General features: G+C 38.1%; 1 protein-coding gene across 6 annotated transcripts in view; it reads left to right on the top strand.

Annotated features, from left to right (window-relative positions):
* Window positions 1-14,708, top strand: part of CAB39L (calcium binding protein 39 like) — a 136,802-nt gene that overhangs the window by 97,616 nt on the left and 24,478 nt on the right. For all 6 annotated transcript variants that reach the window (XM_010363840.2, XM_030922453.1, XM_030922451.1 and 3 more), the window contains 2 exons: window positions 3,225-3,284; window positions 7,754-7,819. In XM_010363840.2, the coding sequence (XP_010362142.2) occupies window positions 3,225-3,284; window positions 7,754-7,819 (126 nt within the window). The remainder of the gene's footprint in view (window positions 1-3,224; window positions 3,285-7,753; window positions 7,820-14,708) is intronic.

Consider the following 14,708-nt stretch of genomic DNA (forward strand, 5'->3'; position numbering starts at 1 on the left):
TGAAAAAACACAAGTAAGCCTTCATATAATTACAAACATTGAACAAACGCCAATAGAGGGGGAAAGCAAATACGTAATATGTATTTCTGAAAATTTCCCCAAAGGTTTTTAAACATTTGATAGAAAAAAAATGTACTTGGTAGTAATTTTTTGCTGTCATATATTCAGCCCAATTTAATTTTCAGCAACAATATTGAATCAAAAATAATGATGTTTTGATTTGTATTTAAGCCAATTTTCCATTGAATTTAAGTCAATCCTTTAAAATCTAAATAATCATAAAAAGTTTTCTAGTGTGCTGCCAGTATTGGAAAACACCAATTTTCTATATTTTACCAAATGCTTATGGTTAATATAATGTAACAAATAAATCACTTTTTTTTTTTTTTTTTTTTTAAGTAGCTGGTTTCAAAGGGTTTTGTTTGGTTGGTTGATTTACTTGATTTTGACATTGGCTTTGGGTTTTTATAATCTCCTGCTCTAATCTTTTTGGTTTTAAGCTCTTAAAAGGACTGTTGCTCAGTTTAGTTATTAATATTGTAACATTGTTAGTTTATGATTTTGGCATAGATTTTTCTACCAAAAGGCCTTTCCCAAAAAAGGATTCCTTACAACCATAATCTCTTTCATCCCACCCTCTAAAAATTCCCATAATAGAAGTGGTTTGAATTCCGTCTTTCTCTGCCACCTGATAAGCTGGATGTCCTTGAGCAATTTAGTTAACCTTTGAGTTTTATTTTCCACATCTGAAATGAAGAAAATCATCCCTTTTTCATGGACTTGTGAAGATCAGAAACTGCATTTGCAAAGTGCTCGGTTCACTCCCCAGCACAGTCAGCCCTCTAAACAACAGCTGTCACTGGCTCCTCAGCCTTTTATGTCCCTGCAATTGTCTCTCTCACTCCACCCCGAGTTTCTCCCAAGCAGTATTCATTAAAAATATCGATATCAGATTTTCAGCATAATAGTTATACTATGCAAAACTTAGGCCTCTCAAAACAGAATTGTTAGGAGGTAGGATGAAAGAGTACACTATTTGAAATAAGGCTTTTAAATTCTAAATTCTTTAGAGTTTGAACTTTATTTTCCTTCACAATTTTCTGTCTTTTCCTTCTTGGGTAGGATCCTAGCTGTTTTTATTTTATTTTTTCACTCAGTTATGTGATCTATAATGCAGCAATTATATTTATCTCTGTATTCTGTGTACTTAAACTTGTGTGTATGTATATGTGGTTTGTACATACATTTATTGTGTACAAAAATTGGAAGGTATATGTATGTATCAATCCTATCACACACTGGAGTGGAAATGTGGGTGTGAGAGAGGGAATGTGCGCATTGTTTATTGACTGTATCCATTATATATATATATATATATATATATATACTGGAGGAATTCTACCCCACCCTATTATGGTTTCCTAATACTGGATTTTTAAGCTGTTTCAAGGTTTTTTTTGCCCTTGGAATTTGAAAATGTTGGTTTTAACCTAACTCCCTCCTGATCCCTTTTTCTTTGGGGTAACACTCATGTATGACACAACCTTTCTAGACAGCACTGATCTGCAGCCTGCTCTTTTTGTTGCCACTGGAGCTGTGTGCACTGGGCCTGCAGTGTGGGGAACCCAGGCCTCACTTTCAAGGCTGATGATAGTTGAAGCAGGTGGAGAACTCCCACGGGTGCAGCAATCCACAGTGTCTGCTGCAGCCCATAGAGGGGGCTCCCTCTAGCCTGGTTCAGCTCAGAAGATTCCTATTACTGCTCATGGGGTTTCTATGATGTTAGGGGAGGGGTGCTTGAAAACACGACACCAATATTATCCTTTACAAAAAAGAGTAGGGACCTCAAAGGATCCTGTGGAACTACCTTACTCTTTCAAGGGTCCCCTGATGTAGGAACTAGCTTGAATCAAGACCTTTGACAGGGCGGGAGTGGAAGCCCTGTAAATGGTTTTCCATCTTAGAACTTCAGTTTCAGAACAGTAATGAGTGCTCTGCTCCACTGAGGGGGGGAAAAGAACCACGTTTCCAACTGATAGGGCCAGTGGTTGATCAAGTTGTGTGATAGCAATAGGGAATTAAGAGTCACACTTATTATTTTTGAACTTGAAAATTATAGTATGCAATGCTTTAAATATTTTACTTTTTAAAAAAATTAAAGTAGAAATAAGTGGGTTTTATTATGGTTGTTATCTACCTTTTCTTTGTGAGGTTATGTTGTGTACCTTCTATATGCTTTTAGGAAATTTTAATTAAATATGTATTAAAGTAAAAGAATTTGTTTTGGAAAACTTTTAAATTCTTGTTATGTTTTTAATTAAATTTTTCATGGCACCTAGACAGGGTATTTAGCCTCTAAGCATATAAAAGGGATTAAGTGAGGCTTGTTTTCCTACAACATTAAGGTGAATTAGGGATATAATTTAGGTATGAGTTGAAGACAGTCAAATGTTTCTTCATGCTTTCGTTCAGTTTTCTGCAAGTTTATATATGCCATAAGATACGGCTACTCATCTTCAATTTTGAAAGGATGCATTGTGCTACTTAGTAACTTGCACACCACCTCACATCCCATTAATCCAAGAGCGGGAACAATACTGGTTTGACACTGCTAAATGTCAGTCCTATGCTTCCAGTATCCGAAGCGCCTTCATTTTAAAAGTTGTTAAGACACTTTGGGAGGCCGAGGTGGGCGGATCACGAAGTCAGGAGATCGAGACCATCCTGGCTAAAACGGTGAAACCCCGTCCCTGCTAAAAATACAAAAACAAAAATTAGCCGGGCGTGGTGGCAGGCGCCTATAGTCCTAGCTACTTGGGAGGCTGAGGCAGGAAAATGACGTGAACCCGGGAGGCAGAGCTTGCAGTGAGCCGAGACTGCACCACTGCAACTCCAGCCTGGGCAACAGAGCGAGACTCCATCTCAAAAAAAAAAAAAGTTGTCAACTCATCTCAAGTTCCATTTGTTTCACCAGTTAAATTATTTCTATCATACATCTAACAATATGAATTTGAAACACTAGGTTTAACACTAGGGTTTTTCTTTTCTAACGTGAAACAAACTTGTATTTCACATCTTAGGCTAAGCTAGGAATGGAAATAATTTTGTGGTGTAAATGAAAATGTTCTTCTGCAACTTTTATATGTTATTAAACCTTAGAAAAGAGACATTTGTAATATTAATAGCTATAACAATTTTGTTTCACTTGGTTTTTCTTTTTCTAGGATTTACTAACCAGACATAAAGTGTTGGTAGCAGACTTCTTAGAACAAAATTATGACACTGTAAGTAGAAATCATTTTTAAAGACTTTCCCGCTTTCTCTCTCCCTCTCTCTTAGATCTATGAGCAATTGCCCTTATGTATTATCCACAAGAGAAATCAATCATATTCAGCCATACTCCTGATTTGTCTACCTGGAAACCAGGTGATCAGGAAACTATGGAAAATTGAGATGGTGGGAGGTCAGGGCTTTCACCTTTTTCACATCTCTTCCTGTTGTGTTCTGAAGCTCCAAGAAATGACTAGCACCTGCTTGCTTAGATGTTGCTCTTAGGAGGCAGTGAGTAACTCCAAAAGGAAGAGAACCCCACCCTCACTAAAATAAATCATTTTACTTTGTTGATAATTAGTCTTACTTAGTAGTAAAAATACCAAAAATATTTTTTATCTTGCAACTCCCTTCCCTGACAGTGAATCCAACTCATTCTTTTGAGATTTGGTTGAAATATGACTGTTTAGAAAGCTTTCCCTAATCTCACCCCTCCCAAAACATGTATCTCTCTCTCTCTCTCTTGCTCTCTCTCTCTCTCTTCTCTCCTCTCTCCTCCCCTTCCTGTCCCCTTCTCTCTCTCTCTCTCTTGCTCTCTCTCTCTCTCTCTCTCTTCTCTCCTCTCTCCTCCCCTTCCTGTCCCCTTCTCTCTTTCTCTCTCTGGCTCCTTCTTATTTTTCACCTTGTATTATTATGGTGTGTCTGTATCTTTCTGGCTGGCCCTTGCACCCTCTAAGAGGCAAGAATCTTATCTGCAGGACACAGGGTTAAGAGCACAGTATGGACTTTAGAGCCTGCATGCTTGCTTGGCTTTAAGACCTGCCTCCTTACTAACTGTGTGGCCCTGGGCAGGTTACTACACTCACTGCAAAATGAAGATAGTAATAATACTTGCATCATACAGTTGTTGAGGGAATTTGACAAGATTTAAAGTTTTTAGCACAGGACCAGAGTAAGCACTCAGTATTAGTTTTTAATCATTGTTACTAATTTCCTAATACCTAATGCAGTGTCAGACATTTGGTGGTGACAGATCCATCCAAGAGCAACTATGCTTTTACTAAATGTATAAGCAATAGAAGCAGCATGATTAAAGTATAATATAGCACAAACATGTAAAGGAAAACTTTACATGTTTTGTTCTAGTGTTGGTTCAGATGCTGTAGCTCAGTGCTGTCCAGTAGAAATATAATGCAAGCGAGAAATGAGAGCCACTGTGTAACTTAAAATTTTCTAGTTAGCCACACAAAAAGGTAAAAAGAAACAGGTGAAATTAATTTTAATCATCTATTTAACCCAACATATCAAAAATGTTATTCCAATGTACAATCAATATGGAAAATGATCATCGCTTCTCGGTCTTTTGGCTAAGATGAAGTGAAAAATGATCGAGCTATTTTACATTCTTTTTTCATGCTGAGTCTTTGAGATCTGGTGTGTATTTTACACTTAGAGCACATCTCAGTTTGGACTAGCCACATTTCAAGTGCTCAGCAGTCACATATGGCCCTATGTTGGAGAGCATGCATCTAAACTAGGACTTAGGGAAGGGTGGAGTCTCTGATCCTCATCCTAGCAACAGCCAGAGTTATTTTTTACTGGGATTTTTGGCATTTTTACGTGTGTTAGCTAATGTTACTACTCTATCCCCCTCACCCAGTCTAGTGCCTGACACATAACAGCAGGAATGTAATCTGCTGTCTTAAAGAAGCACTTAACTATTTATATTACTGATGTCCAAACCAAGAAATTCTGAATGTTTATATATATGGTATGATGGGTGGATTTTTTTATCTTTGTCTGTTAAAAGCAAAAAACAATTTCATGTGTATATGATATTTATGGTAGTAATAAGTAAATTAAGGTAAAGTAACTTTATTGATTGAAATCTTTGGTATTGAATTAAATTATATGTACTTACAAAAAGAAGTACATTTTTGATGATAACTATGACTTTATGCCTTCCTTACAGTGTGCAGTATAGTTGGGCACATAAGAGGCATATGGACCAGTGGTAGCAAACAAATATTAATAATAGTCCTCAAGGAGTCTCTGAATCATTTATATCCCAGACAAAAGTTGCAACATACTCCTGAATGCTGAGAAGGTGTGGCCTACTCTACCTATCAATAGTATATCTTCACACATTCAAATCACAAATATTTAACTACTTGTCTTTTAATTATAAGTAAAATAAATTTTATTTTTGCCTGTGTCCTTCAATTTAAGATTAGGAATTAGCAATATAATTATAAAATCGAAAGTGATTTTTATGTCCTCAGGTTTTAAAGGAAATAGCCATAGAATCAACTAGAGTATTTGTTTTAAGTGTAAAATGTGATGGGAGAATGATTTTTTAAATTGATACAAAATAATTATACATGTCTATGGGGTATATTGGATATGTTGATATATGCATACAATTTGTAATGATCACATCAGGGTAATCAGGATGCCCGTCACCTCAAATATTTATCGTTTCTTTGTGTTGGGAACTTTGCAAATCTTCTCTTCTAGCTATTTTGAAATATACAGTAGATTATTAACTATAGTCACCCTACTGTGCTGTTGAATGCTAGAACTTATTTCTTCTAACTGTATTTTTATACCTATTAACCAACCTCTCATCCCCACTCCCTCCTACCTTCCTCAGCCTCTGATAACCTCATTCTACTGCAAGGAGAATAATTTTTATTGCCAGAGGCATCCCAAAATGTAAAGACTGAAAGAGGCGGGTGGATCACGAGGTCAGGAGTTCAAGACAAACCTGGCCAAGATGGTGAAACCCCGTCTCTAATAAAAATACAAAAATTAGCCGGATGTGGTGCTGGGTGCCTGTAATCCCACCTACTTGGAAGGGTGAGGCAGAGAATTGCTTGAACCCAGGAGGTGGAGGTTGCAGTGAGCTGAGATCGCGTCACAGCACTCCAGCCTGAGAGACAGAGCGAGACTTGGTCTTAAAAAGAAAAAGAAAATAGTCTGTTTTTGAATTTAGGAAATGAACTGTTAATATATACTTTGGTTGTTTAGTAACTATATATGCTAAATGGAATGTTAAGGAAAGATTCATTAGATGTCACATTTATAAGAAATGAAATTTTTAAAAGGCTAAGATAATATGGAAAAATCTACAATATCAACTAATTACTATTTTTTCCTATAGAATGAATGAGGTAAATGTGTTGTGCAGTAACACTTTGCATTCAGGTATAATACATGACAACTTGAGAGACTAATAAATTCATTCTCTTTGACTCCTTATTTACCTAATTTTGTTTTTATATCCATATGTCACTTCTTGTGTAATTTAGTAATTTCACAGCTGCTGAGGCTCCTGCATTGGCCTGAATACAAGCTCTGAGAACTCATGCCCCTTCAAACCTTTCAGACTTTTTTGGCTGATATTTCTTTAGCCATACACCATGAAACTGGAGCACATGATGCATGACTCTAAAGTAACAAAGCTAGTGGACTGGGGAGTAGGGTCATACCATATACATGTATTTGCATTTTGTATTTACTCTTCAAATTTATCACAAGGCTTGTCTGATGCATTTAATGATCCACAAAATTCTCCTTGTGTTTCAGGATAGAATAAATAAGTCATTCATATTAAAGAGTATAATTACTGTGATTTTAATGTGAGCTAAACCTTTGTGTTTTTACTTTTCACTTTATTCTCTATCGGTGATTGTCAGTGTGCACAGCTTGCCCTCATGACACAGCAGCACACCTACTCCCCTCGCACTTGACTCTCTGAGGGCTGGGAGTTTGTCATCCTCTTCAGTTCCTGATCTCTTGCCCTCCGTCCTGGCTGCGCTCGTTCCTCCCACTTCAGTGCTCTCTGAGCTGTGTGCCCACACCTGGTGGAAGTGAATGCTGAGCCTCCCCAGATGTCAGCACTCTGTGTTAAACTGAAGGGCTAGGCCATGTTTGGTGACCATGTTAGGAAACAGGACTTCATGCACCAGTGTCCCCAGCTTCCAGTGAGAGCGAAGTGCTCCAGAGAGAACAGTTGGGCCGTCATGCAACAAAGGTTGCCTCGTTCTTTATCTGTTTATGCAGTGAATTGAACAGTCTGATTCTTTATGGCTTGCCAAGTGAAGCCTTAAGTGTATTTAATATTTTCCCAAATTGTGGACCCATAGCCACCAGCAAGGCTACTTACATAAAGATTTCTTTAAAATGGCATAAAATGAGTTCTCTTGCAACTTTTACTAGAAGTTTTCTTCAAAATGATTTATTGGAAGGACTCAAAATTACTCAGTTTTTATCTATTCAATTTCTAATTCACAGAACTAAAATAAAATAGGGAACGATATCTCTTATAATTCTTGACCTCCCCGCAGTGTCTTCACATGTAAAGAAGGATGGTAAAATGGCCAGAAGTTGGGAATTTGCTCCTGAAGAAGCAAGCAAGCCAGCCTAATACGGAGAATCCACTGCTGCTTTTACACTCTAATGTGTATTTTCTTTTCATTAGATTTTTGAAGACTATGAGAAATTGCTTCAGTCTGAGAATTATGTTACTAAGAGACAGTCTTTAAAGGTAATATCAAATTTCTTTAAGTCAGTGTCCCCGTAAGTTGATATCTCATTAGCAAATGATGGGTCTATTAGTATATGAGTAAACACAGAAAAATTAAAATATCTTTTTTTATAACTTGAGAAGTATTTACTATGTTTTATGTTATGACTGTATTTTATAGCAAAATAATGTAAGTGTCCTGTCTTGCTTTTGGAAGTAACAATGTAAGTGCCTGATAAGTAAAATTTAGAATATTTCTGCTGAGGCCAGGCATCTTGGCTTACACCTGTAATCCCAGCACTTTGGGAGGCCGAGGTGGGTGGATCATTTGAGGTCAGGAGTTTGAGACCAGCTTGGCCAACATGGCAAAACCTTATCTCTACTAAAAATACAAAAATTAGCTGGGCGTGGTAGTAGGCGCCTGTAATCTCAGCTACTTGGGAGGCTGAGGCAGGAGAATCGCTTGAACCTGGGAGGTGGAGGTTGCAGTGAGCCAAGATCGCGCCATTGTTCTCCAGCCTGGGCAACAAGAGTGGAACTCCATCTCGAAAAAAAAAAAAAAGACATGTAAAATGCAAAAAGTCAACCTTCCCTCTAAGTTTTAAGCACAGCAATTGATAAATTCTTTTTTTTTTTTTTGAGACGGAGTCTTGCTCTGTCGCCCAGGCTGGAGTGCAGTGGCTGGATCTCAGCTCACTGCAAGCTCTACCTCCCGGGTTTATGCCATTCTCCTGCCTGAGCCTCCCGAGTAGCTGGGACTACAGGCACCCGCCACCTCGCCCGGCTAGTTTTTTGTATTTTTTAGTAGAGATGGGGTTTCACCATGTTAGCCAGGATGGTCTCGATCTCCTGACCTAGTGATCCGCCCGTCTTGGCCTCCCAAAGTGCTGGGATTAAAGGCTTGAGCCACCGCGCCCGGCCAATAAATTCTTAATATCTGTATTTTGAGTATAAAATAATTTTTTACTATCAAATTATGTTTATATAGTTGAAATGTTATGGGGCTTCTGTTTTATGGGAAGCATTTGTCTCCCAGATTTGTAACATATTTTCCTAAAGAATTTTTTATACCATATTTCATCGCCAGTTCCCATTCCCTGAGCATTCACGTCAGTCAGTTTTCCTGTAGGTTGCTTAAAAGACTTCCACTACTTAACATGACATGTTCACATTATATTTACAGAAGAGATTCTGAAATATGAAACATGGTCATTCCCTAAGAATTAGAAGAGAAATTTTTTTAAAAATCAACTCTAACAAACAGATATGTCAGAAGACTACATGATCACATATACGAAATTTTGCCTTTCTAAAATACTGCCAGGATTACACTGAAACAGAATCTGGCAAGAGATTAAAAGACGATGCAGCTAGCTGGAAACAAAAATAAAATCAATTCTCAATTACCCGTAAATAGCATAGTTTGATGAATTATTGGAGAAGGAGTTGTGAGGGAGGTAATAAGACATTCCATTTAGTCAACAAATATTTATGTGCTCATTCTGCAGACATATCATGACAGCCAAGAACAGCTCTGGCCCTCACATTCTGTTGGTGGAAAGCAGACAATAGACAAATAAACAAATAAATCCATAGTTTTCCGATGGTTTTAAGTACTAAAAAGAAAAGTAGGGAAAGGAGGCAGAAAGCGGCGACTTGGGAGATAGGGGTGTGTGTGTACCAGAGCAGCTAGATGATCAGTGAAGTCTCTGATAAGTTTATCTTTAAACAGAGGGCAAAATTTATGAAAAATTAAGATGCCTTTGATAAGGGTGTTTGTGTGTGTATGTGTGTGTGTGTGTGAAACCCAGTTACATCTGCTACTTGAGGATATGTACCTATTAACTGGCTGTGGAAATGACAGTGAACCCAACAGAGTAAGACCACATCCATTTATGAGTGGCCCTCTCTCCCTCAGTGGAACGGTGCCTGGAAGCAGCCATGTGGCCAAGGGGAGGTGGGAGAGCCCCTGAGGGGAGGGAGATGTGGACTAGAGTTGTATCTCTGCCCTTCAGATCCCACTCAGAATCCCACAAAAATAATGTTTCCAGCAGTTGATAAAACTGACTGTTTTTAGCGCAGCAACTCATATGGTGGTCCAGCTTGCTAAACATCACACTTGTATTATTATTTTTTCCTATTTTTTTCTAGGTTTGGGATATAGTGTCACATACTTGTGTTATTTTTACATGTCAAGATGATGGCATTCATAGAAAAATGCATTTGCTTCTAAATTTGGAGTATAATTTTAAACTAACACAATAAAGTCAATCTGTTTTGTGTGACATTTTTTGTCAATTTACTTTGCCCACCATCCTGCATCAGCCATGACCTGGTTTCCTTTGTATTTGCGTCCTCACTGCGTGTTCCTGGGGAGGCCATTTCTCAGCCAGCCATCCGGCACTTTTTATTGAGTTTCCCCTTTGTGTAGAAACTCATACCAGGAGACCCATCTAGAAAAAAAGCCCACAGATATGCTGCTGTCTGTGCTGGAGCCAGTAATGATGAGACCAAACTGTGTGTGGAACTGACCTTTGGGCAGAGAGTGACTTCAGTGCTGTGTTCTCCCATGTCCAGAAAGCTTGCTAAGAACAGATGAAGATAAGGATGTATTCTGTTTATACAGCTGCATACATAAAGAATTCGTTATTTGTAGGGCTCCAGAAGGATAGCCAAAATGAGGTAAGCTTGTCGGTGTTACAATAAGTAGTGGCCCTCGAAGGAAGATGGCAATTGGAGTAGTAAACAGAGGTGATGGTGCTCTGAAGGGCCAGCATATAGGAAGTTGCTCATAAATTCTCCAAATCCTTCCTTTTTTTCAGTGGGGGTCTGTCAGATGCTGGATCAAAACTGAGAGATTTGTATGAACTAAGGTGATTGAACCAAAGTAGGAGGAAGAAAGCCATTTGTATTTCCTACTTATTTACAGATGCCTCAGCCTACTCACGAGGCATCTTTCCTGTTTTTCATTAATTCACCCAGACATACCATTTGGCTGTTATTCCTGCCTTAAATCTTTACAGTTAGGCGTCTCATGGATATCTGATTTATAGCATGGTAAAACCAAGCATTGATGGGACACTGAAAAAAATGCCTGACAAAATGCAGATAAATTACCTAAGAATGCAGAAAGTATTAAAATGGTTACTGGAGAGTTGGGTTTTTTTAATGTTAGATTATAGAAAGAGATGTTGCCAAAATTGTTTTGCATCACTCTTTTCAAGCAAGCAAAAAGGTAGACAACTGTGAAATAAGTTCATATATAAACATCGAGCTCATTAAATATTGTTTACTCTTTTTTTTTTTTTTTTTTTTGTGCTAGAAAAATGTTCTGGAAGCTCCACTGATGCAATTTTGGTTTTTCCTTTTGGTAATTAGATCTGTGGTAGCAGTATATTCTATTTTGACACAACTGTGTTTATATATAAATGGATTCTGTAATACTTTTTACATAGATGTTTCATAATTGCAGGAAACAAGAGAGGTTAGATTATTATCTAGCAACTTTGTAAGTAATAAACTGTCTTAAGTACTAGGCTATTTTCTGATTCCAAAGTACTTGCTACCTGCTGCCTTTTGTTAATCATATTCTAAATTTTCCTGCACTGCCTTAGGGTGCTTAATTCCTGGTGTCAATAAAGAATAATTAACAGAGAAATTCCTTTTAATCATGTGGCAGAGCTTAGGAATTTTTTTCTTCTGCAGAGGCCTGGCATTTAATTACCAGCAAGAAAGATTATCATTCAAAAGAAGCTTGGTGGAAACGGGAATTTTTTGGGCTCTGGTCAATTTCATTAAAACACTTAAGTTTCTAAAAAACTTATTTCCACTTGCTGTATGGCTTAACTAAGTACTATGAGACATACAAAATAAGAACTTTAAAGAAGTAAAATATGTGTGTTTTCCATTTACTTGGTATAGTATTGCTTTATAGTGCCTTGTATTATTCTGGAATGCTGCATTTTGTCATTGTTAATATTAAAATAGATTAACATTTAATGGCTAAAAGATTTAGTGTTGAATTAGCACAATTAATTGTTTCAGAAAAATTGTGAAATTCTATTAGCAGAGGATAGATTGGATAGAATTTATATGTAGGTATTCCCAGGTAATAAAAATTGAAGTGACCTAATCTGAACTTAACTAATAAATGTAACTTCAACAAATGTTTATTATGTATATGTAAATTTTTAAAAATGAAATTTTCCTTTTGCTGAAGCCTTTTAACATGTGTGTATATGATACATATGTGTCTATTCAGTATTTGATTCTTTATAGATCTTTAGAAGATAAGTAAGCCTGTTGACAGGCTTACAACCCAGAAGTTTTTTAGTTTTTGTTTTTTCTTTTTGGAGGGTCTGGAAGCCATACCTTTGAAATATAAGCATCTAGGAAGATAATACTGTTTCCCTGTCACGAGGAGAGTTTAACCTAGGTGCTGTTTTCCAAACTGCAACTATTTGCTTGTCAGAGAGATAAGAGAAGTTTTATTATTCAGATAAATAGCTAAAACAAATGGTCACCTCATTTGCTAGGTGCATTAGGGTGAACCATGAAAGAGTGCACAGAAATGGTAGTCAGGTCCTCCCCTAGTGGACAGGTTACCCTTCAGCTTGAGGATATATGTATGTAATGGATTGTAGCTGCTTGACTGTAATAAGGGACAGTTTTGTCTGTTTGCAGTCTCTTTCAGAGATTAGTTACTGTATTGTGCTCTGGATATGTGGGTAGGACTTTTTATTTCCCCAACAATACCCATGCACATCACACAGTTAGGTTGTAAGGGGATTTGAAACACGCCCTTATGCAGTTTATTCTTTAAACAGGGTCACAAATAACTCTGCACTACAAGGCAAAGCAAATTCAACTGTAGAGAAGAGGAAAGGCTTTCCCGAAGACGATGTCTGAGCTAGTTCTGAGAGGATGGGCCAGGTTTGAACAGGCAGAGAAGAGGTGAAAGTGTTTCTCAAGATTTTTTTTTTTTTTTTTTTTTTTTTTTTTTTTTTTTTTTGAGACGGAGTCTCGCTCTGTCGCCCAGGCTGGAGTGCAGTGGCCGGATCTCAGCTCACTGCAAGCTCTGCCTCCCGGGTCCATGCCATTCTCCTGCCTCAGCCTCCCGAGTAGCTGGGACTACAGGCGCCCGCCACCTCGCCCGGCTAGTTTTTGGTATTTTTTAGTAGAGATGGGGTTTCACCGTGTTAGCCAGGATGGTCTCGATCTCCTGACCTCGTGATCCGCCCGTCTCGGCCTCCCAAAGTGCTGGGATTACAGGCTTGAGCCACCGCGCACAGAGACAGGAGAGCGGGGAAGATGGAGGAAGGGAGCCGAGGAAAGGAAGCAAGAGAAATGATTCCACATCACAGAGGCTGGGAACGGCATCTTCATGAGTTTACTTTTTTCCTAAATCTATGGGAATCTAGGAATTTGCTTGTTTATTCATTCACTTTCTAATCTAAGTGGAATTGGTAACAAATACTGATTTTTGGAAGATTTGACAAAATGTGCAGCATGGATTAGGTAAAGACTGAAGGAGAGACCATTTTGCATGCTGTGGCAGTAGGTCAGCTGAAAGGTAGTGAGGGTTTGAATGAGATTACTGGCTGTGAACGCTGAATGAAAGGTGTTCAAGAAACACTTAAAAACAGAAAATTGGTAGGTCTTGGATGGAGATTTGATGTGAGGAGCAAGGAAAAGAAAGGAGCTAAGGAAGACTTCAGCTCTCTTCCCAACCGGAGGAGGGTAGCTCCTGATGCCATTAACAAAGAGAAGAAAGGGAGTTGCTTTTAGAGATGCTAAGTGTGACAGTCCAGCAGTGTTCAAGTGGGACTGCCCAGTGGGCAGTTAGAAATGTGGGTCCAGAGTTTAGGAAAGAAGCTGAGACTAGAAATGTAGATTTGGGAGACATCCTCCTAGATGTTACAGTTGAACCCATGGGTATAGATGAGACTGTTGGGAGATAAAAGATAGCAGATCCAAGTGTACAGCTTGGAAAATTGCTGCATAAGTAGTGCAAAAGGCAAGGGAGCCATAGAAGAGATAGCATAGGAACAAGCTGCACAAGGTCAGAAACCAGGAGCAAAGAAAGTTTCCAGAAGGTGTTAGGTTAGCTTTAGAAGCTGCAGAAAGATGAAGGAGGATGCAGATTAACAATTTGACTACATGGTTGCTATTCCATATGTATGAGAATAACTAGTGACCAGCCAATATCCAACAGGGGTCATCCTTTTTTCAGGTTTAACAAATGTTATTTCATGCATTAAAATAACCTCAGGTTGTGTACTTCTTACATGTTAAATACACAAAAGATACATCAGAGGCAAGGTGGTGGTTTACTGGCAGCCAGATGCTTGCACACATCTGGGATTCCTTTGATAGACAGTTGGCCCTCGGTTTGATGTGCACTTTTCTTCCCATCCAGGATTTCTGTAACCATGTAACTATGTGTTACTCTCCCAAGGCCTTCAGAAAAAGTCCAGTAAATAGGACATTTGAAAACTAAATATATCTTCTATATAAAATTATGTTACAGTATGTTTCAGCCCCCTGGCTGCTGAAGCTTTAGGAATTGCCACAGCAGCCAAGGGGCTGTAATTCTGTTCTCCAGAATTATGGTGAGAACAAAAAGTTGCTGAGATAGAGCAGCAATACATTCAGCCATGTTGCTAGGGGGTCTTCAACTATTCTTAGTTTGGGTATTTTTATTTTTTGTTTAGGGTAATGCTGTATTTGGGGAACTATTAATTTGTCACCAAAAAATGTTTTGCTTTGCTTCGTAATAATAACTTGCTGCACTTACTAAATTTGATATGGATTTGGGGTGAATTATTTTTTTCTGACTTTATATCAGGTTTCATAATAGAAGTCGGGGAAATGTAAGAGTCATTTAACAAACTGTCTTAATAGTGAACTC

This window comes from Rhinopithecus roxellana, chromosome 18, assembly GCF_007565055.1.
Source record: "Rhinopithecus roxellana isolate Shanxi Qingling chromosome 18, ASM756505v1, whole genome shotgun sequence".
In the NCBI taxonomy this organism is placed as follows: Eukaryota; Metazoa; Chordata; class Mammalia; order Primates; family Cercopithecidae; genus Rhinopithecus; species Rhinopithecus roxellana.